This window comes from Musca vetustissima, unplaced genomic scaffold (genome assembly GCF_032173495.1).
Source record: "Musca vetustissima isolate MV318-11 ecotype Yass unplaced genomic scaffold, APGP_CSIRO_Mvet_v1 utg58993, whole genome shotgun sequence".
NCBI lineage: Eukaryota > Metazoa > Arthropoda > Insecta > Diptera > Muscidae > Musca > Musca vetustissima.
Genome location: NW_026880661.1, coordinates 8,353 through 32,210, shown reverse-complemented (window position 1 = coordinate 32,210; position 23,858 = coordinate 8,353). Strand labels below are relative to the sequence as shown.

General features: G+C 37.4%; 2 protein-coding genes across 2 annotated transcripts; both read left to right on the top strand.

The window, feature by feature from the left end:
* Nucleotides 1–103: 103 nt before the first annotated feature.
* On the top strand, nucleotides 104–10,818 carry LOC133326415 (histone acetyltransferase KAT6A). The gene is made up of 9 exons (XM_061535068.1): nucleotides 104–212; nucleotides 309–733; nucleotides 796–1,211; nucleotides 1,272–2,855; nucleotides 2,937–6,057; nucleotides 6,109–6,894; nucleotides 6,973–7,254; nucleotides 7,330–7,964; nucleotides 9,423–10,818. Exons 1-9 carry the CDS (start codon nucleotides 104–106, stop codon nucleotides 10,780–10,782), a joined length of 8,718 nt encoding a protein of 2,905 aa, XP_061391052.1. The 3' UTR covers nucleotides 10,783–10,818.
* Nucleotides 10,819–15,260: 4,442 nt separating this feature from the next.
* LOC133326416 (senecionine N-oxygenase-like) lies at nucleotides 15,261–22,837 on the top strand. The gene is made up of 4 exons (XM_061535069.1): nucleotides 15,261–15,653; nucleotides 15,734–15,905; nucleotides 17,649–18,184; nucleotides 22,663–22,837. The coding sequence occupies exons 1-4, from the start codon at nucleotides 15,276–15,278 to the stop codon at nucleotides 22,828–22,830; spliced, it is 1,254 nt and encodes a 417-aa protein (XP_061391053.1). The 5' UTR covers nucleotides 15,261–15,275; the 3' UTR covers nucleotides 22,831–22,837.
* Nucleotides 22,838–23,858: the final 1,021 nt, after the last annotated feature.

Below are 23,858 nucleotides of genomic sequence, written 5' to 3'. Positions count from 1 at the left end.
GCGTGCGTGTGTGAAGAAGAATTTTTATTTCGGAAATTGGCTTGCTGTTGCTTGCTGCTGGATATCAATTAGGTGGCGGCGTTTTATTTAAAACGCAGCGAAAATGTTCGATTCAACACAGGAAATTTCATTGGAAGTGTGGCAGAAATGGATATTGGATGCTATATCGAAAATCCGCTCCCAAAAGCAGCGGCCCAGTGTCCAACGTATATGTAAGTCCGGAGGGAGTGATGGATTTGTGTGTGTGTGTTTGGGTTTGTGACGACGTTTATTAATTACTTGTTTTTTTTTTCTGTTTTGTTTTACAGGTCAGGCCATTGGCGCCCATCACAAATTCCATGAGGATATTGTGGCTGAGAAATTGGAACAAATTGTTGAAACCGGTGCCGTTATAAAGGTCTACAACAAGGGCCTACATTCATATAAGGCTCCCATGGCCAAGCGTGTTGTCCGTGTGGAAAAGAACACCAATTTGTGTAAGATTGTGGCCCGAGCGGTCCACGATTTGGGTGAATGCGAAGGTTCCAGTGTTAAGAGTATTGAAAATTATATCCAAAAATTCAATACAATTGAATTGATTGGCGAGGCTGATTACAAGACAGTCATTAAACAGTCCATTAAGAAGGCTGTGGAAGCTGGGTTTTTGATACAGGAGGGTAAACTCTATAAGAAAGGACGTTCTTTGACCACACCCCGCAACTCTAATGCCTCTGTGGATATACCAGTACAGATTGTAAGAAGAATATTGGAAATTTAAAAACATTTTAACTAATTTCTGTTTTTTCTTGTTTCCAGGGTAATGACATCTGTAAGCATTGCTCTGGCAATGCCCAGAAGAATTTAAATGGCATTCCCGAGCCTTTGAGCTCTTGCAAACAATGTGGCATTTCGTTGCACACCACATGTGCCAATATTGCTGCTAAATGTAAGACCCAATCATTTGTATTGCTGTACATGCTGGTGACCAAGGGCAGTTCCTGGTACTGTGAGAATTGTGTTAAATGTGCCTGTGGCAAAGGCAATCGTGGCCCCTGTCTATTGCAGTGTTTTGTTTGCCACAAAAATTTCCATTTGAATTGTTTGGACACCATACCCGATAAGAAACCAAAACATCCATTTAGATGCAGTGCATGTTTGAAATTGAATACGGATGTTTTTCGTATGGTCAAGGGTAAAGATTCGCAAAAGAAATTGGTTTTATCCAAGGGCCGGTAAGTAGTCTATGAATAAAGGAAATATTTTTTATTTAACGACTTTTTGTTTGATTCTAGTAATTCGGCGGCCAAACAATTGACCATGGTATCACCCACCTCCAGGGGAGCAAATACATCTGGGGATACCAGTCTAACCACACCGAATAGTTCACCGGAAAAATATTGGCCCATTGCCAAATCCAAGGTGGCAAAAACCACACCCGTTAAAATGGCCGGTGGTAATGCCTTCGATGTTGCCTCCCCCTCATCTTTGGCCAAACTGAAACATCAAGCCGCCATGGAGGAAAGTCTAAAACAACATTTGGCTGCCTATGAACAGGACACCTCGCTGAAGACCATGAAAGGACGCAAGAGAACATTATCAAACCTCTCCTCCTCCAGTTCTTCTAGTGACAGCGATGAAGAACAAAATAATGAAGATCACGACAATGATGACACTACTTCATCTGATTCATGTTCCTCCACTACCAGCAGTGGTTCCGACTCTTCTGAGAGTAGCAGTGATAGTTCGGATTGTGATGACAATGACGAGGACAACGATGATGATGATTACGATTCGGAAAATAGTGAATCAAAATCCAATGTAATGTTGGCTCAAATTTATAAGAAACAAAAATGTGAGGGTTTATTGGGAGCAGCTGCCAACGCGGCATCCTCTTCTTCGCCCATGGCAAAGCACATGAGTTTGGTGCAGCCTCAAAAGGAAGAGGAATGGGGTTTTGCTGCAGTGGCCAAAAGTCATCCGGATATATTTGCCAATACGGCAGCCGCAGCAGCTGCAGCCACTGCAAATGTGGCGGCAGCGGCAACCAGTGTTGCCAAAAACACCGACTTAATGAAAAATTTAAAACCCGTTAAACGCAAACTTACCGATCATTTTGCCACCTTGTCAACAGAACAAAAAAACGCCACCAATCAATTGTTACAGGATAGCAGTCAACCGCCACCGCAAAAATTGCAAACAAATCAAGTGCCCTTGCAAACTGAGACCAAACCGGAAATTACTCCAAAGGAGGTGAATAAGGCGAATACAACTCCCGCTGCGACTACGGCTTCAAAAGACACGGCCAAACCAACCATGATGATTAAATATAAACCCAAACCAACAACTGCGACATCGTCAACCAATGCTGTGGCCAATACCACCGCCGCCAGCAATCAACCACCGGTCCAAAAGAAGGCCGTCTTACTTAAATCTATGCCTTTGGAAAAGAAACCAGTTCCTAAACCCGCTGAAGAAGACGATGATGATGAGATCCCTTTTTTGTCACAACAAAATATAATTAAATATAAAATGATGCAGGATATTGATATGGCCAAGAGCCAGGAGAAACCTGAGACACCACCACCCAACAAAGAGGTGGCCGAAGAGAAACATCCATGGGAAGTGGTGCCCGATGAGAATCCATTCGACTCACAACCCCTACCCAATGGTGTGTCTCAGGCCGATTATGATATTTACAAAAAGATAAGGGAGCGGGCACGCAAGGCCATTGCCGGTGCCATGGAAAGTCCCAGTAAATTGATAGGCAAACCCGCAGCCATAAATGCCAGCGCTGAACGTTGCCCCGGCTCCATAGAAATTGGCAAATGGCACATTGAAACCTGGTATTCCAGTCCATTTCCACAGGAATATGCCAGGTATAGTTAACAAAACAAATTTTCCCCCACTTTCTGTGCTCTTGATAACTAAACAATCCCCCTCCAAATTTCATTTTATAGATTAACAAAACTGTATTTGTGTGAATTTTGTTTAAAATACACTAAAAGTCGGGCTGTCCTGGATCGTCATCAAAACAAATGTTCATGGAAACAACCTCCTGGCACAGAAATATATCGTCATCAGGATTTGTCAGTGTTCGAAGTTGATGGCAACATTAACAAAATCTATTGTCAAAATCTTTGTCTCTTGGCCAAGCTGTTCCTGGACCATAAAACCCTGTATTACGATGTGGAGCCATTCTTGTTTTATGTCTTGACCAAGAATGACAATAAAGGTTGTCATTTAGTGGGCTATTTTTCCAAAGAGAAACATTGTGCCCAGAAATATAATGTGTCGTGTATCCTGACAATGCCTCAATTCCAGCGCCAAGGTTTTGGACGTTTCCTAATCGATTTTAGTTATCTACTGAGTCGCGAAGAAGGCCAATTAGGTACACCGGAAAAACCTCTATCGGATTTGGGTCGCCTATCATATTTCTCCTATTGGAAGTCGATTATTTTGGAATATTTATATGAACACAAACATGATAAGAATATTACCTTTAATGGCATTGCCGCGGAGACAGGCTTGACTATTGTCGACATTGCCTTGGCTTTGGAGCTGTTGAATTTCATTAAGCTTAGGAAAAACGAAGATGACATCCATTATCACATTAACATTAAAGTGGATTGGAAGCGGGTAAATGACCACCACGAAAAGGTGAAAAGACAAAATAATCGTATACAAATTGAGCCGGAGCGATTGAGGTGGAGTCCGCTATTGACACATGTTAAAAATCAATCATTGGATATGTCGGGAAGGCAAAGTCTGTCGCCACGTAAAAATGTCATGAAAGTTGATGAGAATAAGAATGCGGGCAGGCAACAAAAGCAACAGCAAGAAAGTAAAGTGGCAAACGAGGTGAAAGAAGCCCCAGGGGATAAACAAAATGTGAAACGAGAAGAAGAGGTGGTTAGTAATGAGGCAAATGTCTCGAAAGATAATGGAAAGGTGGATGAAGAAGAAGCCCACAACAATGAACATTTATTTCACGAACGTCCAATGACGGAGAAGTTAAATACAAAACGTAAAAGACCCAGCAAGGCTCAAAGTCCACCGCCAGCAGCAGCAGAAACCACTACACCCAGTCCCATGGACATTGATTCGGGGGCAAAAGTCGACGACAACGACGAAGAATCATCAAAAATGGATGACAATGCCATTGTTGCCGATAATTATAATACTGAGAGTATGGATATATGCACACCGTGTCCGGTGGAGCCAACACCCACACCACCCACAGGTGGCATTGAAAGTGATGAAGGTGGGATTAAAAATGAAAATTCCAATCGTTCCAATACAAATCGTAAATCAAGCCCTCCACCATTACCGCCCTTGAAAAGGAAACATGATGAACTATCCGAATCGGAAAATGATACAAGTATGGAGGATAATAATGAAGGATCAATTAATAGGGAGGGATTCAAGGAAACTAATAATCCCACAAATGAGGAAATGCCATCTTCTAAGGAATCTCAAACAAAAAGTAGTGGCCAGGAAGAACCTATGGATGAAACAAAAAATGTAATTCCAACGACAGCGACAGCAGCCGCTCACCCTGAGGAGGAAAAAACAAATGTGGAAACCCAAATTGAAACAAAAAATGATAAACGTATACCAAATTTATTTCCCAAATTGAGAGCTAAAAATTCGGGTAAACTTAATGAGGAAATAAATAATGATGCGAACAATGACGTTCCAGAAGCAGTAGCGGCTGCTCCTCCTCCGCCTTCTTCTGTCCAACAACCAAGTAAGGAGGCCCAAGCTGACGCCCATGAAAATTTGAACTCTGAATTAAAGGACAAAGAAAAGAAGCTGGAAACGAAAACAACGTCATCACCCATAAAAATGGAATACAGTGCAGGCGCAACATCACTGACAAAATCCTCCAACATGGAAACCGATGAAAAGGTATTGGAAGCAGTGGCCAAGAAAACTAAGAAATCTTTGTTCAATGAAACCGACATTCCCGTTGTGAAGCCGGAAATTGAAACACCATCTGGGTCAATTGCACATAACAATAAACCCTTGGAGGCAAAGGATCAACCAGCAGATTTAGCCAATGAAAAATCCAAGGACTTGACAACCTCTACACTCGGCGGTGAGCCAAATAATAATACTATACAAAAAGATGGTAGCAACACAGTTCAGGAGGTATTACCACCGATCACCAACATCCACCCAGAGGAACCAGCAAAGAACCGCATGTTGGAACAGTATGCAGCTAATGTTTCGGTTATTGAGGAGAATAAAACAACAAAAAAGGAATTACAAACAGCCGTTGTTACAAATGCAACAAATTTACCCACCACAACAACAACAGCAAGTGCAACAATTACCACTGCGGCGTTACCAACTCCCTTGGATGTTAAACCTTTACAGGAGGAACCCCAACACCAAACAGTGTCGTCGGCCGTATTGGAAAATAAAGTTAAGCCAGAACCAGCTGCAGTCACTAAAGCTGAAACAATAGCACCAGCAGCACCACAACCACCATCCCAGCCACAGTCAACAGTTGTGGCTCCACTTAAAACCGAACAACTTTCACCAACTCCAAAAAACCCTAATGTCAACGAGGCAGTGACCACCAATAATGCCGCCAAGCCAGAACCGGTAATTACAGTTAATCAATTTGCAAAGTCATTGACCTCCCAGGAAAATAAACCAAACATTACAAATAATAATCATGGGGGTGCAAGCCAACATCAACAACAGCAACAATCCACGTCCCAACTTGACAATAAAATGGCAAAAACCACAACTAACCCAACCGTAATATCATCTACGGCATCCACAATTAGCACCGCCAACATGGCCGCCCATGTAGGTCTCAATGCAAATATCAAACCAGAAATACCATCAACACCATCTCAAATGCCGGAACAAATGATTTTGAAGAAGGAACATAACAGCAACAACAACAGCAATACTAACACTAATAAAAGTAGCCCACTGAAAATGTCGTCCAGCAACCAGCAAACAACACATTTGGTAGATACCAAACCACCCTTGGCAGTGACATCAGAACCTCTGCAAATACCCCAGGTCTCGCAGATTCATGCCCAACAAAATCATGCCATGGTTCCCCTTCAGTTGCAGCAACAACTACAACAACATCAGCACTCCCAACAGCAGCAGCTGCAGCAACAACAGCCCTTACTGCATTCCAATTCAACAATGAGTGGTGGTGTTTTGGCCCAAAACAGTCAACATTCTTCAGCCCATTCTTCAACGACAACAAGCGGAAATTATGGCAAAACTCCTCTCGACAAATATAAATGTAAAACGGAAAAGTCGTCTACAGAGTTTCTCAATGAAAAACATCATGCCACCAGCCATGAGAAACACACAAAATCGAATAAATCCAAATCTTCATCCTCCTCCTCCTCCGGTGATAATAAAGCTGGAGCTGCTGGTGGCTCAAATTTGGAAGGTAATAAATCGAAATTGAGTCACAGTTCTCGTGAAAAACTCGAACAACAACAAAAAATGATTGGCCAACAAAATCAAGCCACAGCCGCCAGTGTCAAGGGTCTGCATGGACCCATACAAATCAAGGAGGAAGATCCCCGTATGCTGCAAGCTTCTATGGCCGCAGCGGCAGCAGCTGCCGCCGCCGGTTCAGCAGCTGGTCCCTCAAATGTCCACGATAAACTACATTTTAAGGCCAGTGCCGAACATAACCTCAATGCCTTGGATTTAAATAAAATTGCGCCGCAATTTCCACTGAATCAATTGTCCAACTATCATACCTCCCAATATTGGCAATGGGATTATTATGGTTATAATTTATCGCACTTGGATGCCACAGCCCAGAAGAGTCAAAATAAATTCCACAAGGACCTGGCCTCGTCGATGGCCTACAATAATTTTACCCAAAATCTCTATCAATCGGCAAATTTGGCCATGCAACATCATGCCCATCAACAACACATACAACAGCAGCAACAACAACAGCAGCAACAACAACAACAGCAGCAACATCAACAACAACAGCAGCATCATCCCAAGGATAAGTTGAAAGCCGAACGAAAGACAAGCCCTTTGAAAAAAGACGAGGCGGCCCTGAAAGGGGCTGTGGCCCACGCCGTGGCAACGGAAATGTTGCAACGTGAAGAATCAGCTGCAGCAGCAGCTGCTGCTGCCGCCTGTAACTACAACAATAGCCATGGCTTATATAGGGGCGATGGAAGTTTCACAAGTGCTGCTGCCTTAAAGAACAGTCGATCCCAAGCAGATCAACACATACGTTCCATGAATAGTCATGGCAATGCTGCTGCAAATAATAAATATCAGCAGCAACAACAACAACAGGCAGCAAATTTATTAAATGCCCAACAACAACAATTGCAGCAGCAACATCAAGCTGCCCAGCAACAGGCGGCCGCGGCTGCGGCGGCTTCCTGTCAAAAAGTAAAACCTGAACAGAATATTAATCAGCAAGCCAATGCGGCAAACAATAATTCCAATAACCCACACAATGATAATGACAACAATAAAATGAAATCCGGTGGAGGAGGAGGCGGCGGCGGAGCAGGAGGTAATCCTCAAGCCAATACTGTTAGTCCTGAAATGACTTCACCCATGGTCTACGAAAATGCTGGCAATCAGAATGCAAACAATGGTGGTGGTGGTGGAGGGGGTTCCAGCAACAACAATGGTGGCAATGCCAACACAACTGGTGGCAACATGCAGCAGCAACATCATTACAACGAATGTGGTCTTAATGTACCCATGGGTATGGATTCGCCGGCAAGTATTTCCAGTGACATAACTCAAAATTCTTCGGATGTCAATAACAGTGTACACATGCAACAACAACAGCAGCAGCAACAATTCTCCAATTGTTCCATGCAAAATCAGGGTACAAATACCCCAATGCATATGGCCATACACACGCCACATATACAACAACAGCAACAACAGCAGAATATGAATATCAACAATCAAAATCTGAATAATTTGGCCAATAACCAACAACAACAACAGCAGCAGCATAGTGCACAACAACAGCAACAACAAAATCGCAAAATAAATCAAGTAAGTTGAATTAAATTTATGTGGGTTTTGAAATATATGGCTCACATATCCCCATCTTATCCTAGAAACATATTCTCCAAAGCAATCAAAGCCTTAGGTCCCTGAAAAATATTCTTCAAAGCCTTGGGTCCCTGAAAAATATTCTTCAAAGCAGTCAAAGCCTTAGGTGCCTGAAAACTATTCTTCAAAGCCTTGGGTCCCTGAAAAATATTCTTCAAAGCAATCAAAGCCTTAGGTCCCTGAAAAATATTCTTCAAAGAAATCCTTGGGTCCCTGGAAAATATTCTTCAAAGCAATCAAAGTCTTAGGACCCTGAAAAATATTCTTCAAAGCCTAAGGTCACTGAAAAATATTCTTCAAAGCCTTAGGTCCCTGAAAAATATTCTTCAAAGCAATCATTTGTCCCTGAAAAATACTCTTCAAAGCAATCAAAGCCTTAGGTCCCTGAAAAATATTCTTCAAAGCAATCAAAGCCTTAGGTCCCTTCAAAAATATTCTTCAAAGCAATCAAAGCCTTAGGTCCCTGAAAAATATTCTTCAAAGCAATCAAAACCTTAGGTCCCTGAAAAATATTCTTCAAAGCAATCAAAGCCTTAGGTCCCTTCAAAAATATTCTTCAAAGCAATCAAAGCCTTAGGTCCCTTCAAAAATATTCTTCAAAGCAATCAAAGCCTTAGGTCCCTGAAAAATATTCTTCAAAGCCTTTTGTCCCTGAAAAAGTAGTCTTTAAAAAATCCACGCCTTGTGTAGGTCGGTCCCTGAAAAAGTAGTCTTTAAAAAATCCACGCCTTGTGTAGGTCGGTCCCTGAAAAAGTAGTCTTTAAAAAATCCACGCCTTGTGTAGGTCGGTCCCTGAAAAAGTAGTCTTTAAAAAATCCACGCCTTGTGTAGGTCGGTCCCTGAAAAAGTAGTCTTTAAAAAATCCACGCCTTGTGTAGGTCGGTCCCTGAAAAAGTAGTCTTTAAAAAATCCACGCCTTGTGTAGGTCGGTCCCTGAAAAAGTAGTCTTTAAAAAATCCACGCCTTGTGTAAAAAATCCCACGCCTTGTGTACGCCCTGAAAAAAGTAGTCTTGTGTGTAGGTCGGTCCCTGAAAAAGTAGTCTTTAAAAAAATCCACGTTTTGTGTAGGTCGGTCCCTAAAAAAAATTCTTTAAAAAATCCACGCCTTGTATAGGTCGGTCCCTAAAAAATATTCTTTAAAAAATCTACGCCTTGTGTAGGTCTTTGAAAAATATTTTATAAAAAGTCCCTCAAAAAATATTCTTTAAAAAAAATCGGCGCTTTACGTAGGTCCCTGAAAAATATTCTTTAAAAATCTACGCTTTACATAGGTTCCTGAACATAACCTTAAAAAAATTTACTTACCTTATTTTTTTCTCTTTCAGAATGAAAATCCCGCATCCAGTGGTAGTAATAATGTTCAACAACGATCAACTACACCAAAATTAATGAGGAATGCCAACTCCTCGGGCTCAAATGCACATCGTCAATCTAAGCAACAACAACAGCAGCAGCAACAGGCTCTTAACAATAATTTAGCTCAGCAGCAGCAACAACAACAGGCCTTGGCAAATCACAATAGCCAACAAAATAATTCCGCAGCAGAGCAGCAAGCACAACAAGAACAACAACAACAATTGCACAATATACAACAATTTGCCCAATTGAATGCCCACCATCAAAATATGCAAAGTGGTGGTGGTGGAGGAGGTGGTGGCAATGGAGGCAGTGGTGGTGCCGATAACATATATCTCTCACATTTGGGACAAAACTATCCCGTCAATACGGGCAATTCATCGTATGATATTAGCTCTATGCCAGCTGTTATACAACAACGCATGTCCTTGAACAGTGCTATAAATTCGCATGCCGGTTCGGTACGTGTTGAACAGGCCTCACCCTCGTGTGCAGTTAATAATTTCTATTTACAAAATAATTTGAATACGAATGAGTCGATAAATAATACATCCCGAGTACCGATTTCAATACCCTCGGGTGGTTCGTCATCCGGTTCGGGATCGGGCAATGAACATTTGAGTCAACAACAACAGCAACAGCAGCAACAACAACAGCAGCAGCAACAGACACGAGCTGAATCTTTGCCCAGTGCCCAGGCCGGTGGTTCACCGGCTGTTGTGGGCAATCTTAGCAGCTTGTCGCGTTTACAACAGTTGACCAATGGCTTGGATATACCACCATGTAACACCTCACCAATTGGACAAGTCGATATGACACCACCACCGCAGCATGGTATTGGTAATAATTCCATGACACCGCCACCCCACTTGATTGTACCACAAAATCGAAATCTAAATACTTCGCCCAATATGTTACAATCCCAGATGGCTTCACTACAATACCATCATAAATACTATCCGGGTAATATGAATATTGCACCCATAACCACAACATCGCAGGCGGCTAGTATAAGTCGTTCGGTGAGGAACACGGCATCGGCACCCATACAGAACATTGCCTCAACACCATCCACTTCTTCGCCGAACAGCAGCCGGCCCAGTAATGTGCACATTGCTCCCAATTTAATGACACCCTACAGTTATCGCATGTCCACGCAGCAGGCACCGTCGTCCAGCTATTCCACCGGTGGTGAATATCCAAATTCACAAATTCCCATGCAAATGGGTGTCATGAATATGCAATCTCAATATCAGGATGCGTGCGCCATACAAAGGGCAGCCCAACAGAATTCGATGTATTCCACATACTCTCCATACATACCACTGAATGCGCCTATGAGAAGATAAGTTAGGAAGAAGAAAAGGTTAAAATATTGAATATTTTAACCTGGTCCCGAGAAAAAAAAGCAAACCGGAAGTGAAATAAGAAGAAGTTAATTTTAGAGAAACAGAAAACTATAATCCCCTTCCCCCTAAATGTCCCCCACTTTAAATACACCCGCATACATATAAAACATTTACTTTATATACACACACACAACCACATACACATCAAAAATATGCTATTCTATTATTATTAATAATCAAACAACAAAAACAATAAAAATAAAACACGTAATAAATTTAAATTATTATGTAATACAAAAACAAAGTAAATCCTTCTATACATTTTCCTTTTTTTTTGTAATACAAACATAGAAATGTACACTACAAAAACAACCACGCGATTTTTATTATTATATACATATATGTTATTATTGTATTATTTTTCATTGTCCTAGACATCAACAATCAATATTGAAAACATTTTTTTTTGGTTTTGTTTTAAATATTCTTATCCGTTACAAAGCAACATATTTCGTTTTTAATTATTTCCTGGTCGCAGAGTTGGGGCCAAGAATCATTATGACATACCGGTCCCCCGAGAAGACCCAAACAAAACGTTATTTGAGACATTGTAAATACATAAATAAAACAACAAGAAAATAAATATTTCACTCATTCATTATTGCAAAAAAAAAAACCAACAACAATGCTGTTATAATGTCTTTGTATGTGCATTTCTATGTTGTGTAGTATATTTATCATACATACATAAATACCTATATAAGAGATAACTTTTAAAACTATACTATCATGATTGGATGTCCTTTGAAAAGGGATTTATAATAAAGTTGTATCATTAAAAAAATAAAATAAAATTCGAAATTGTTTTTTTTTATGTAGGTGGATTTTTTAAACAAGGCGTGGATTTTTTAAAGTAAAATTTTCAAAGACCTACACAAGGCGTGGATTTTTTAAAGTAAAATTTTCAAAGACCTACACAAGGCGTGGATTTTTTAAAGTAAAATTTTCAAAGACCTACACAAGGCGTGGATTTTTTAAAGTAAAATTTTCAAAGACCTACACAAGGCGTGGATTTTTTAAAGTAAAATTTTCAAAGACCTACACAAGGCGTGGATTTTTTAAAGTAAAATTTTCAAAGACCTACACAAGGCGTGGATTTTTTAAAGTAAAATTTTCAAAGACCTACACAAGGCGTGGATTTTTTAAAGTAAAATTTTCAAAGACCTACACAAGGCGTGGATTTTTTAAAGTAAAATTTTCAAAGACCTACACAAGGCGTGGATTTTTTAAAGTAAAATTTTCAAAGACCTACACAAGGCGTGGATTTTTTAAAGTAAAATTTTCAAAGACCTACACAAGGCGTGGATTTTTTAAAGTAAAATTTTCAAAGACCTACACAAGGCGTGGATTTTTTAAAGTAAAATTGTCAAAGACCTACACAAGGCGTGGATTTTTTAAAGTAAAATTTTCAAAGACCTACACAAGGCGTGGATTTTTTAAAGTAAAATTTTCAAAGACCTACACAAGGCGTGGATTTTTTAAAGTAAAATTTTCAAAGACCTACACAAGGCGTGGATTTTTCAAAGACCTACACAAGGCGTGGATTTTTCAAAGACCTACACAAGGCGTGGATTTTTCAAAGACCTACACAAGGCGTGGATTTTTCAAAGACCTACACAAGGCGTGGATTTTTCAAAGACCTACACAAGACGTGGATTTTTCAAAGACCTACACAAGACGTGGATTTTTCAAAGACCTACACAAGGCGTGGATTTTTCAAAGACCTACACAAGGCGTGGATTTTTCAAAGACCTACACAAGGCGTGGATTTTTCAAAGACCTACACAAGGCGTGGATTTTTCAAAGACCTACACAAGGCGTGGATTTTTCAAAGACCTACACAAGGCGTGGATTTTTCAAAGACCTACACAAGGCGTGGATTTTTCAAAGACCTACACAAGGCGTGGATTTTTCAAAGACCTACACAAGGCGTGGATTTTTCAAAGACCTACACAAGGCGTGGATTTTTCAAAGACCTACACAAGGCGTGGATTTTTCAAAGACCTACACAAGGCGTGGATTTTTCAAAGAAAAGTGTATTGCTTGGCCAGTGATATGCCAAAGGTGCAACCAATTAAAATTTCAAGGAATTTGTTATTCTTGCTTGCGACTTCCATGGCCTTGTACCACTGGCTGATATAATTAGGCCCAAATACTTGATGTTTGGGGATTGGTTGATGTTGGTAACCATTTATTGAAATGTTGAGCTCTCTAGGCCTTTTTGAGATATGAATGACGTTAACTTTTTCCATGTTGAAGCGCTCAAAGATAGTTTGCAACATTCGCTATAAAGTTTTATAATGCTTTCTACCAGTAATTTTCTTGCTGTTGCGAAATTTTTGTCATGGCACACCAGGAAAAGTCATTTGCGAATTGAAAGAGTTCAATTCCAGGCTCTACAATCGCATGCAGCGAGGCTGTGTAAATGTTGAAGAGTATCGGACTAAGCCCGCTACCTTGCGGTAGCCCCTTTTGCACCATCCTTACACTATTTCCGATTTTAATTCGTCTGTTTGGAATATGCACTTTCTAGAACTTTTTGGGGAGTGCACATTAGTGCGATGGTCCTGTAATTCTCCACCCAACTGAGGTATTTTCCCTTTTTTGGGATAGGGGATATCCTAATCCTTCTCCATGCTTCCGGAAACTTACCCTTATGCCATACTCCATTTCTTTGTTTAATTTCCAAAATTAGAAGACCTTCATCTGAAGAGACCAGCAAGATAAGAGTCCATTTCAAAAATCCTTCAAAGAAGCGTTATCGATCATAACAACAAATGGCGCCACTTCAACGTATGACCCGAACTTCTTTGTTGCAACGAGTGCTGTCAGACATTTCCAGTTATGTTTTTTGCAGAAAAATTGAATGTTTATAATTCGTTCAGTCCCCATGCCGTGATCCGATGCGTCAGATTGAACACATGAATTTTATTTTTAAGTTTAGGAGGCGGCAGCAAAGCTGGTAATTTTTTCAGAATCTAAAACGGTTCAATAGCTGCTCCTTCCATAAATATGTTCCTATACGCTGCTGGTCTATCTAAAAATACATTTTTTTAATAAAATCCACACCAATTGTTTGTGAGAAATCTTAAAAATTACCCGAAGTACATTTCAGTTATTGTTATTAGGTTATGTTATCCTCGCTTATGTGTTATACACTGTTATACTGTTCCAATAACTGTGTACTGTACAAACAAACACCGTTTGTTTACATACATGTGTTAAAATAGCATAGACTTAGTCTATGTTTACATACATGTATTAACACAGACTATCATGTTGTAACAACTTGTTTACATTTGACAATATGTTAGTGTAAAGCCTTTATATTAAAGTGGCCTAGCCACACATCAAATACCATAGTGAAAATCATAAAAGCGGGGTTTACATATAAAAAATTATCATGATTAAAGGCAAAATCAGATTTTTTTCTTAATCAGATAAGGTGTATTTCATATTAAAGTGGCCTAGCCACACATCAAATATCATAGTAAAAATCATAAAAGCGGATTTATATATAACATTTAATCATGATTAAAGGCAAAATCAATTTTTTTCTTAATCAGACAATGTGTATTTCATATTAAAATGGCCTAGCCACACATCAAATATCATAGTAAGATACTAATCACATGCAACGCAATTTTGGTACGAACAAATACATCTCTCGCTCGCTCTCTCTCTGGAGATTATTCACACTTGGCAATATATGTAAAGCCTTTAAAGTGTCTTGGCCACACATCAAGTATTATACTGAAAATCATATCAATTAGGAGATTTTTAGGTTATGTTTCGATCTTCAACCAAAATAGAAACTAATAATTGAAATTTCAAGCAAATGAAATATGTTCATATCAAATCGGCTTCATTTATAGGTTATTTGTGAAACCGATAATGTATGTTTGTTAGTATTATTTTCCCATAAATATTTTCTATACAGAATCTCAATTAGTTGTCTTGATTAGTAACTACAAATGATCAGTTGTCTAAGGTGTAACCCTGTGTAACCTAATCTAATAAGAAAATAATAGATTTTAGTAGTCGCTAAGTGAATGCCCTTCGTAGCTGATAACACAGATCAAACACTGACCCTATTCAGCTGTAAGTTTTAGTCTGGTGGGGGCTACCGATCTATGCTATTCCTCCGACAGCATCTTCAACATGTTGTTGGTGTTTTTGTCTTATCACTTTATTTATTTTTCTTCTTCTTCGCTGCTATGCATTTAATTAAAATCATAATTATTGCTCGACGACGACTGCGGTGTCGACGTCGTCGCTGTTATCACCAACCCAGATTATGACAATCTCATTTGCATTGAATCGCAAAGTGAATTAAACTACTGTCTGTCTGCCAGTCTAGTTCTTGATCGTTTGCATTTCATTCAAGAATTAAATTAAAATTCCACAAAACCAAACAACTTTCAGTTGCAAACATGAAACGAATCGCTGTGGTGGGAGCTGGAACGGCTGGCTTATGTGCTGCCCGACGTGCCCTGGAAAATGGTTATTCGGTTACGATCTATGAACAAAATAATGAAATTGGCGGCACCTGGGTATATACGGATCAAGTGGGCACAAATGAATATGGCATTGAGGTACACAGTAGCATGTATCAGGGTCTGAGGACAAATCTACCCAAAGAAGTTATGGGCTATCCCGACTTTCAAATAGATGGCTATGATGAATCGTATGTTCCGTCAAAGGCCATAGAAAACTTTTTGGGTGCATTTTGTGCGAAATATCAATTGGAGAAATATATTCGGTTTTTGCATTATGTTATTCGAATAATGCCGAAGGATAATCGATGGGAGGTGAGTTGTTATTTATATATATCGCTTAAATTGTTGTAAATTTTATTTAAAACTATTGTGGCTTGCGTTTTTTTTTCTAGGTTGTTGTCAAGAATCTTAAAACTGGTTCGGTTGACTTCGAAATGTTCGATTATGTTATGATATGTAATGGTCATTACCATACACCGCTTTATCCAACAATCAAAGGTTTAGAAACATACCAAGGTCAACAAATACACAGTCATGATTATAAGAATGCGGAACGGTTTCGCGGTAAGTAGTAGGAGAGTTTTTTGTGGGTGTAAATGTTTGAAAAAGCTGCAGTGTTTAGTTGACATATTAGGTTTAGGTGTCTAGTGTAAACCAAACCTTATTAATGAGGTCGACCAGGAAGATCAGCTGCTTGATGCAATAATAAGGCGATGTATCACAACAAAAACATTTGTTTTTGTCTCGACCATCTGTCAAATTTTTTCCTTATAATATTTCAAAAAGTTGGCAGCATTGCACATCGAATTCAAGTAGAAATTACGCACTTTGACAGTAAATCAAGACATCAGCTGTTCTAAATGGACTACCTATTCATTGTGCCATGATCAGCTGTTTGAAGTATGAGGAAACAAGTTTTACGTCAAAATTTTCAAATAGGAAGACCAGCTACTTCTCAGCTGTGTCTAGTGTGAAGAAAACCTTTTTAATGAGGTCGCACAGGAAGATCAGCTGTTTGAAGTATGAGAGCAAAGGGAAAAAAGTTTTAGCACATCGAATACAAGTAGAAATTACGCACTTTGACAGTTATTCAAGACATCAGCTGTTCTAAATGGACTATCTATTCATTGTGCCACGATCAGCTGTTTAAAGTATGAGGAAACAAGTTTTACGTCAAAATTTTCAAATAAGCAAGGCTTATTTACAAGGTCACCTAGGAAGACTAGCTACTTCTCAGTTGTGTCTAGTGTGAACAAAATGTTATTAATGAAGTCGCACAGGAAGATCAGCTGTTTGAAGTATGAGAGCAAAGGGAAACAAGTTTTACGTCAAAAGGAAACAATTTTTACGTCAAAATTTTGAAATAAATATCGAATTGCTAAGCGAGGCCTTTTTGCAAGGTCATCTAGGAAGAAAATCTACTTATCAGCTGGATTTTATTTGCTGTCTAAATTCATTATTGTGAATTGGCTTCCATCATGAAAATGTAAACAACTTACAATTTTTTGACGTTAAACTTAGCAGCTGACTTTCGCTTGCTGGGTTACCTTATAAATAGGTCTTGAATTGTATCAATCAATAACTATTAATAAGGTTATCCAGGATGATCAGCTGTTTCTAAAGTCATAATATATTCATGTGAATACAATTCACAGCTGAGAAATAAACTGACTTTCGCCTATTAATAGATCTTGAATGGTATCAATCAACGTCTATTAATAAGGTCTTCAAGGATAATCAGCTGTTTCTCAAGTTTGCTGTCAAAATATATTCATGTGAATTCAATTCATAGCTGAGAAAAAAGAAAGCTGATTTTCACTTCCTGAGTGACCTTACTAATAGATCTTGAATTGTATCTATCAAAACGTATTAATAAGGTGATATAGGAAAATCAGCTGTTTCTCAAGTTTGCTGTCAAAATATATTCATGTGAATTCAATTCATAGCTGAGAAAAAAGACAGCTGATTTTCACTTCCTGGGTGACCTTATTAATAGATCTTGAATTGTATCTATCAACGCCTATTAATAAAGTCTTCCAGGATAATCAGCTGTTTCTCAAGTTAGCTGTTAAAATATATACATATGAATTCAATTCATAGCTGAAAAAACAGCTGACTTTCGCTTTCCTTATTAATGATCTTGAATTATGTCTATCAAAACCTATTAATAAGGTCATCCAGGAAAATCAGCTGTTTCTCAAGCACCAACAGAAGTGTAGATTTTTTCTTTAGATTAAATTAGATACTATCTTGTAGTCCTTCTTCTAGTACCTCGATAACATATCCTCTTTTTTATTTCACTTACAGATCAAAGTGTTCTCATCATTGGTGCTGGGCCCAGTGGCATGGATTTGTGTCATGAAATTTCCAAAGTAGCTGAACGTGTCACCCTAAGTCATCATATGCCAGAAACGCCAAAAACACAATTTCGTCCGAATGTAAATCAAAAACCTGATGTTGCTTACACCAAAGGTTCCACTGTCGTTTTTACAAATGGCGAAGAAGAAAAATATACAATTATTTTCTATTGTACTGGCTATAAATATGCATTTCCATTTTTATCGACAAATTGTGGTATCTATGTTGATGATAATTGGGTACGACCACTGTATAAACATTGCATAAATATTGAATATCCCACAATGAGTTTTATCGGTATACCCTATTATGTTTGTGCTGCACAAATGATGGATTTGCAATCACGTTTTACTATGGAATTTTGGAAGGGACGAAAGGAGCTACCCAGCCGGGAGGAAATGCTGCAGGATACAGAGCAGGAAATGGAGAGGCGTTTTGCCAAGGGCTATAAGAAACGTCAGGCACATATGATGGGAGAGGAACAGGTAAGGTCTTTGTTTTAGGATTTAAAAATAAAGGCTAGTTTTAAAGTAGATTTAGATGCGTTTATATTAAGGAAATCCACTCGATCTCAAATGTCAATACCATAGCGTATACGTCGAATATAATCCACTAGGTTTGTGAACTGCATTAACGTGACGTATACGCAATGGAATTGACCATGACCTATAAATAAGGTCACCAAGGGAGACCAGCTGATTATCGATGCCTCTCAAGTTTGCTGTCAAAATGCATTATGAAAACGTAAACAAAGTCGAATTTTTTGACATTAGACTTGAGGAAAAACAGATGTTTTCCGATTTTGATTGCTATCTTGGTGACCTTATTAATAGATCTTGGAATTGACGTTTGAGATCGAGTGGATTTAGTAGTCTAAACGTAGCCTTAGATTTACGAAATCCAATCGTTCTCAAATGTCAATTCCATGGCGTAAACGTCAAATATAATCCACTGGATTTGTGAACATTATTAAGATGACGTATACACTATGGAAATGACATTTGAGATCGAGTGGATTTAGTAGTCTAAACGTGCTATTACTATAAATGCATTCGAATAAAACTGGTAGTTTAAATCACCTCGGGTCTGGCTTCCAGAACCTTAAATGCTACATTTACATCAAGATCTATTAATAAGGTCACCCAGCCAGCGAAATTCAGTTGCTTTTTGTTCTCAAGTCAAATGTCAAAAATTTGGACTTTGTTTACGCTTTCCTAATGAAGGTCAATTCACAATAATGAATTTTGACAGCAAACTTGAGAGTCAGCTGATATCCAGCTGGTCTCCCTGGATGACTAGGGGACCATGATTTACATTAAGCAATTTATTATGAATCTAAAGGGGAAAACACATACGAGGATTCAGGCCTGGTCTGTTAAGTTGGCTTTGTATGAAATGTCAATTTATAAAGAAATATCGGAGTGAAGCTTGAATTTGGGCGCCGTTGTCCTTTATATTTTTACAATAAAAGAAGCATGGCAATCCTGAAGTTCTCTTATGTGTAACCCCCTTAATACCTCATTCAAGATCAATGTTTGTGAATTGACTTCACATAATGGCATAATTTTTTCGCATTAATCTTGAGGAAAAAAACAGCCGTTTCTTGTTCCTGTGTGACCTTATTAACAGGTCTCTATAAGTTCATTCAAGGCGATCAGCTGTTTCCTAAATTTGTTGTGAAAATAAGAGTATGTAATGAAAAATCACATTACTTAACTGACGATTTAACTTTCCTAACACCCATTTGGAAATATATTTATATTTGTTATATATATTTTTATTTGAAATATTTCTTTTGTTGAAACAATTTCGCCATATCTCTCACCTGGGGTGTACATAAATTAAATAATATTTATTATTATTTATTCAGACCATTTTTAAACAGGCTTTGTTTAGAAATATAAAAAAGAAAGAGAGAGCAAAAAAGAAAGACATAAATCACTTGCTTTTATGAATTATTATCTGTGTTGATTTGCCTGCTAAAGTTCAAACACAAGTTCAATGTTAGCGAAAATAGCGCACATTAAAATGAAATGAATGAAACACGTTGCTGCGAACAATTATAATTATCTTGCATTTGCCTTATTTTAAAGCTAAAACCTAAGTTGCAAGACTAATGAAAGTGTAACGCGTCGCCGTATAATTAGCATATCATAAAGCGAAGCAATTTATTACACCTTCATTGGTAGGTAGCCCTTTTATATTTGTTGTAGATACTGTACAAATAAACTAGGTTTAAATAGGGTTTACATGCCATTTAATAAGGTCGCCCATGATGATCAGCTGTTTCGTATGTTTGCTGTCAAACTACATTATTGTGAATTGAATTCAGATAGGTAATCAATGTAGATGTCTAAAAAAACAATTTTGTAAGAGGCTGAGACCTAAGTTGCAATACTTATGAAAGTGCAAAGCGTCGCCGTATAATTAGCATATCATTCAGCGAATTATTGCACCTTCATTGGTCGTTAGTCCATTTATGTTGTAGATACTGTACAAATGGGCTTAAATAGGGTTAACATGCCTTCTAATAAAGTCTCCCATAGTGATCAGCTGTTTCACATGTTTGCTGTCAAAATAGATTATTGTGAATTATATTCAGATAATTAATCAATATATACGCCAAAAATTAAATTCGTTTGCAAAAAGGGTTCAGTTGTACAATGTAACATATACTGGAAAGAAATACATATGACATATTTAATTTATTTGACGTTACACTTTGGTGGTTAACATAATATATTTGATTATTTTTTTAATTAGTTTCATATTATCAAATATCTCCCATGTGAACACATTATAAGCCTAAGCCACAAAAATAAATGAAAACATCATTTAATTAACACTTAACACACTGGTTATGTCACAAACTGATACCGATAATTTGTAACTGAAAGTGAAAACTACTGATCGCTTATGTAATAAATCATTTATTGCATGTTTGTGTGTGGTCATTTTTGTTCAACTTGATGTTGATAATTAAATTTAAATTCAAGATTAATAGGTTTTAAATCGAATTATTTTTATAAGGGCGAGTTAAAAGTTGTTGAGTAAAAATTTTACAAGGGGATTGGCATATAATCTGTTCCAGAAACTGCAAAAATGTAAACATTTTTTATTACGATAACAAAATAGTAAAAAATTCCAGAGATTTTTTCTTCGTAAAGAAAAAATGGCGCCCAACGTGTTTCTAGTATTTTATTTTTTGTTTAATTTTGTTGTATTATAACAGTATTAAGAGTTTCTTCTTATATTACACCTTTGTGCGATTCACGATTCAATCGATTTCCAAAAATGGTGCCCAACGAGTTCTAGTTGAGTTTCCCTATAAAATTTTAATATTTTTATAGCTTTCTTACAATTTAAACATTTTACTACAAGAAGAGCGTACTCCAAAGAATATTTGTAAATTTTAAACAAATTGGCGCCCAACGTTTGTCAATATATGCCATTGTTTAAGAATATTTTTTTAAATTATGTTTGTTGGAAATCTTGATTAAACAATTACCCCCTTTTCTCTAAAATGCTCGTGTGTGAGAAATCAGAAGAGAAATATATTCAGAAAATGGCGCCCAACGTTAATTTTTTAATTACATTTTTAATTATGATCGTAGTATTTTTTTTTTTTTTTGTTGAATTACAAATTTTATGTAAAATTAATCTCATATTGAATCCCAGTCTAGAAACTGGCGCCCAACGTTTTTCATGGGTTCCAATATGTCAATAACTTGCAAGAATTTTAATTTTTGATATTCCCATATTCACGAATTGCCGTCCAATTGTGGTTAAATGTACACTAACGTACACTAATAAAATTATTTTCAGAAAATGGCGCCCAACATTTATTTTACATAAATGAATTTTCAATCCTAAACTAGGTAAATATGTTTTAGAAATTTTATATAACATAATCCCATATTGAATCACCTATTCGAGGAAATGGAAAAGTGACGGCCAACATCTCTTTCTTTTTTACATTTAAATATTTAAAACAAATTAAAATTAATTCCAAATTAAATCCCATATTCAAGTGTAAAGGAAGTGGCGCCCAACGTTTTTTCATGGGTTCAAATATTTCAAAGCGTTTTGATATTCCCATATTATCGAATTGGCGTCCAAATATGGTTAAATGTGCGCTAAAAAATTGTTTTCAGAAATTGGCGCCCAACGTTTTTTTTTCTCAAGTTTAATGTGAAAAATGTCGACTTTGTTTACGTTTTCATAATGTAAGTCAATTCACAATAATGCATTATGACAGCAAACTTGAGTGACACAGATATCCTGCTGGTCTCCCTGTGTGACCTTATTTATAGGCCATGATAAATTAAAAAGCGTTGCAATTATCAATTTCTCAAATGAGACTAATAGTACGTTTACATTGTACGGAATTTCGTTAATCTTTTGGGTTTAAACATGGCACAATGAATAGGTAGTCCATTTAGAGCAGCTGATGTCCTGATTAACTGCCAAAGTGTGTAATTTCTACTTGAATTCGATGTGCAATGTTGCCAACCATGTGAAATATTATAAGGAAAAATTTGACAGATGGTCGAGACAAAAACAAAGGTTTTTGTTTTGATATATCACCTTATTATTGCATCATGGATTTAAATATATACGTCATGGCCCAATAATAAGGTTGTCCGATAAGTCCATATGATTTCAACCGATGTTCGATGTTGCTTTCAATTTTGACTTAATCGTATGAAAGAGTAAACAAAAAATTTTACAGTATGGGGGATATTCAACTAAAATTGCCGATAGGATTCGCCTCTTACAGTTTTATGGACCTTGATATAGGTCAAATAAATTCTCATAAAGTAGAACATTTACATTTCGTTAAAGGAACGAAATCCGGTACAATGTAAATTTCGTTTTAAATTATTTTTTTGTTTCTTTATTATTATTTTTATTATTTATTTTTTTAATAATTTTTCCAATTACTTCTAATTTTTTATTACAGATCCATTACTATAACGATTTAGCCAAGACAGCAGCTATTGAAAATATTAAACCGGTTATGACCTATTTGCACAATGAAAGTAGTCGACGATTTTTGGACGATTTATTACATTTTCGTGAAGATGTCTTTCGTATTGTGGATAATGAAAGCTTTGTGAAAATAAATTAGGACATGATGACATTTAATGTGATGCAGATGATGATGACGATGACGTTTACGAGCATGTTTGGGGGATTTTACGATTTGACAAATGATGATGATCAGCCGTTAAAAGTTAATATGGATGTGAGTGTGTGTGTGCGTGTCTTAATGATAAAACAAATGCAAAAGCTTTTGCTCAATACCAATAAAGAAAAAAATACAACACAATTAAATTGTAAGTTAATGTGCAATTTTGCAAAAAAAATAAATCAATAATAAATAACTCTCTTGTTGTTGTTGATTTTTTTCATGCAGGATGTTTGACTCTCTTTGTTTTTATTTGTCTCTCTCTCCTTCTCTCAGCCAAGCCATTGAAGTCAGTTTGTTTTTGTTTTGCATTCCTTTTGTAGAGCTTTAAAATTGAGTCATACATCAGCTTAGATGGCTGGCTGGTTGGTTAATGGTTTGTTGTACTGCAAAAATTTTTGGAGGGGGCCCATAAATAAAACCACTACCACCAACCAAGCACGAGATGTTGTTATTCCAATTTTTGGCCGTTTTACTAACTTACATTTATTATTCGAATTTGTTGTTGTTTTTTCTTTTTTTTTTCTACAAATTCTTTGGCCTGTAAATGTTAAGGAACAGGTTCACTGGTCCGTTCATGCCAGCCATGGTTCAGTTCAAGTGGTCCATTTAAACGTCTAACGTTTGTCGGCTGCATTCACTGCGACTAGTAGTTACATTTTATAACAACGCGATGTGATTTCTTTTTCAACTTCAAAAGAGCGTTGTAGATATTTAACATAACCAGTTTTGTGTGTTTTGTTGTTGTTTTTTGTATCTTTGATAGTTTTTTTATTGTTATTGTTGTTGTCTTTACTTTGATTGTTGCACTGGAGTTGTTATGTTGTGTCTCTCTCTCATTGAAAGCGTTGGTTGTTGTGTGTCGTGTAACGTAGACTAGAGCGCATAGTCAACTTGGCAGGCTCTGCATTGCACTGTGTTGTGCCGTCGAGAATAAACACAATACTCATACGGAACGTTTGGCGACG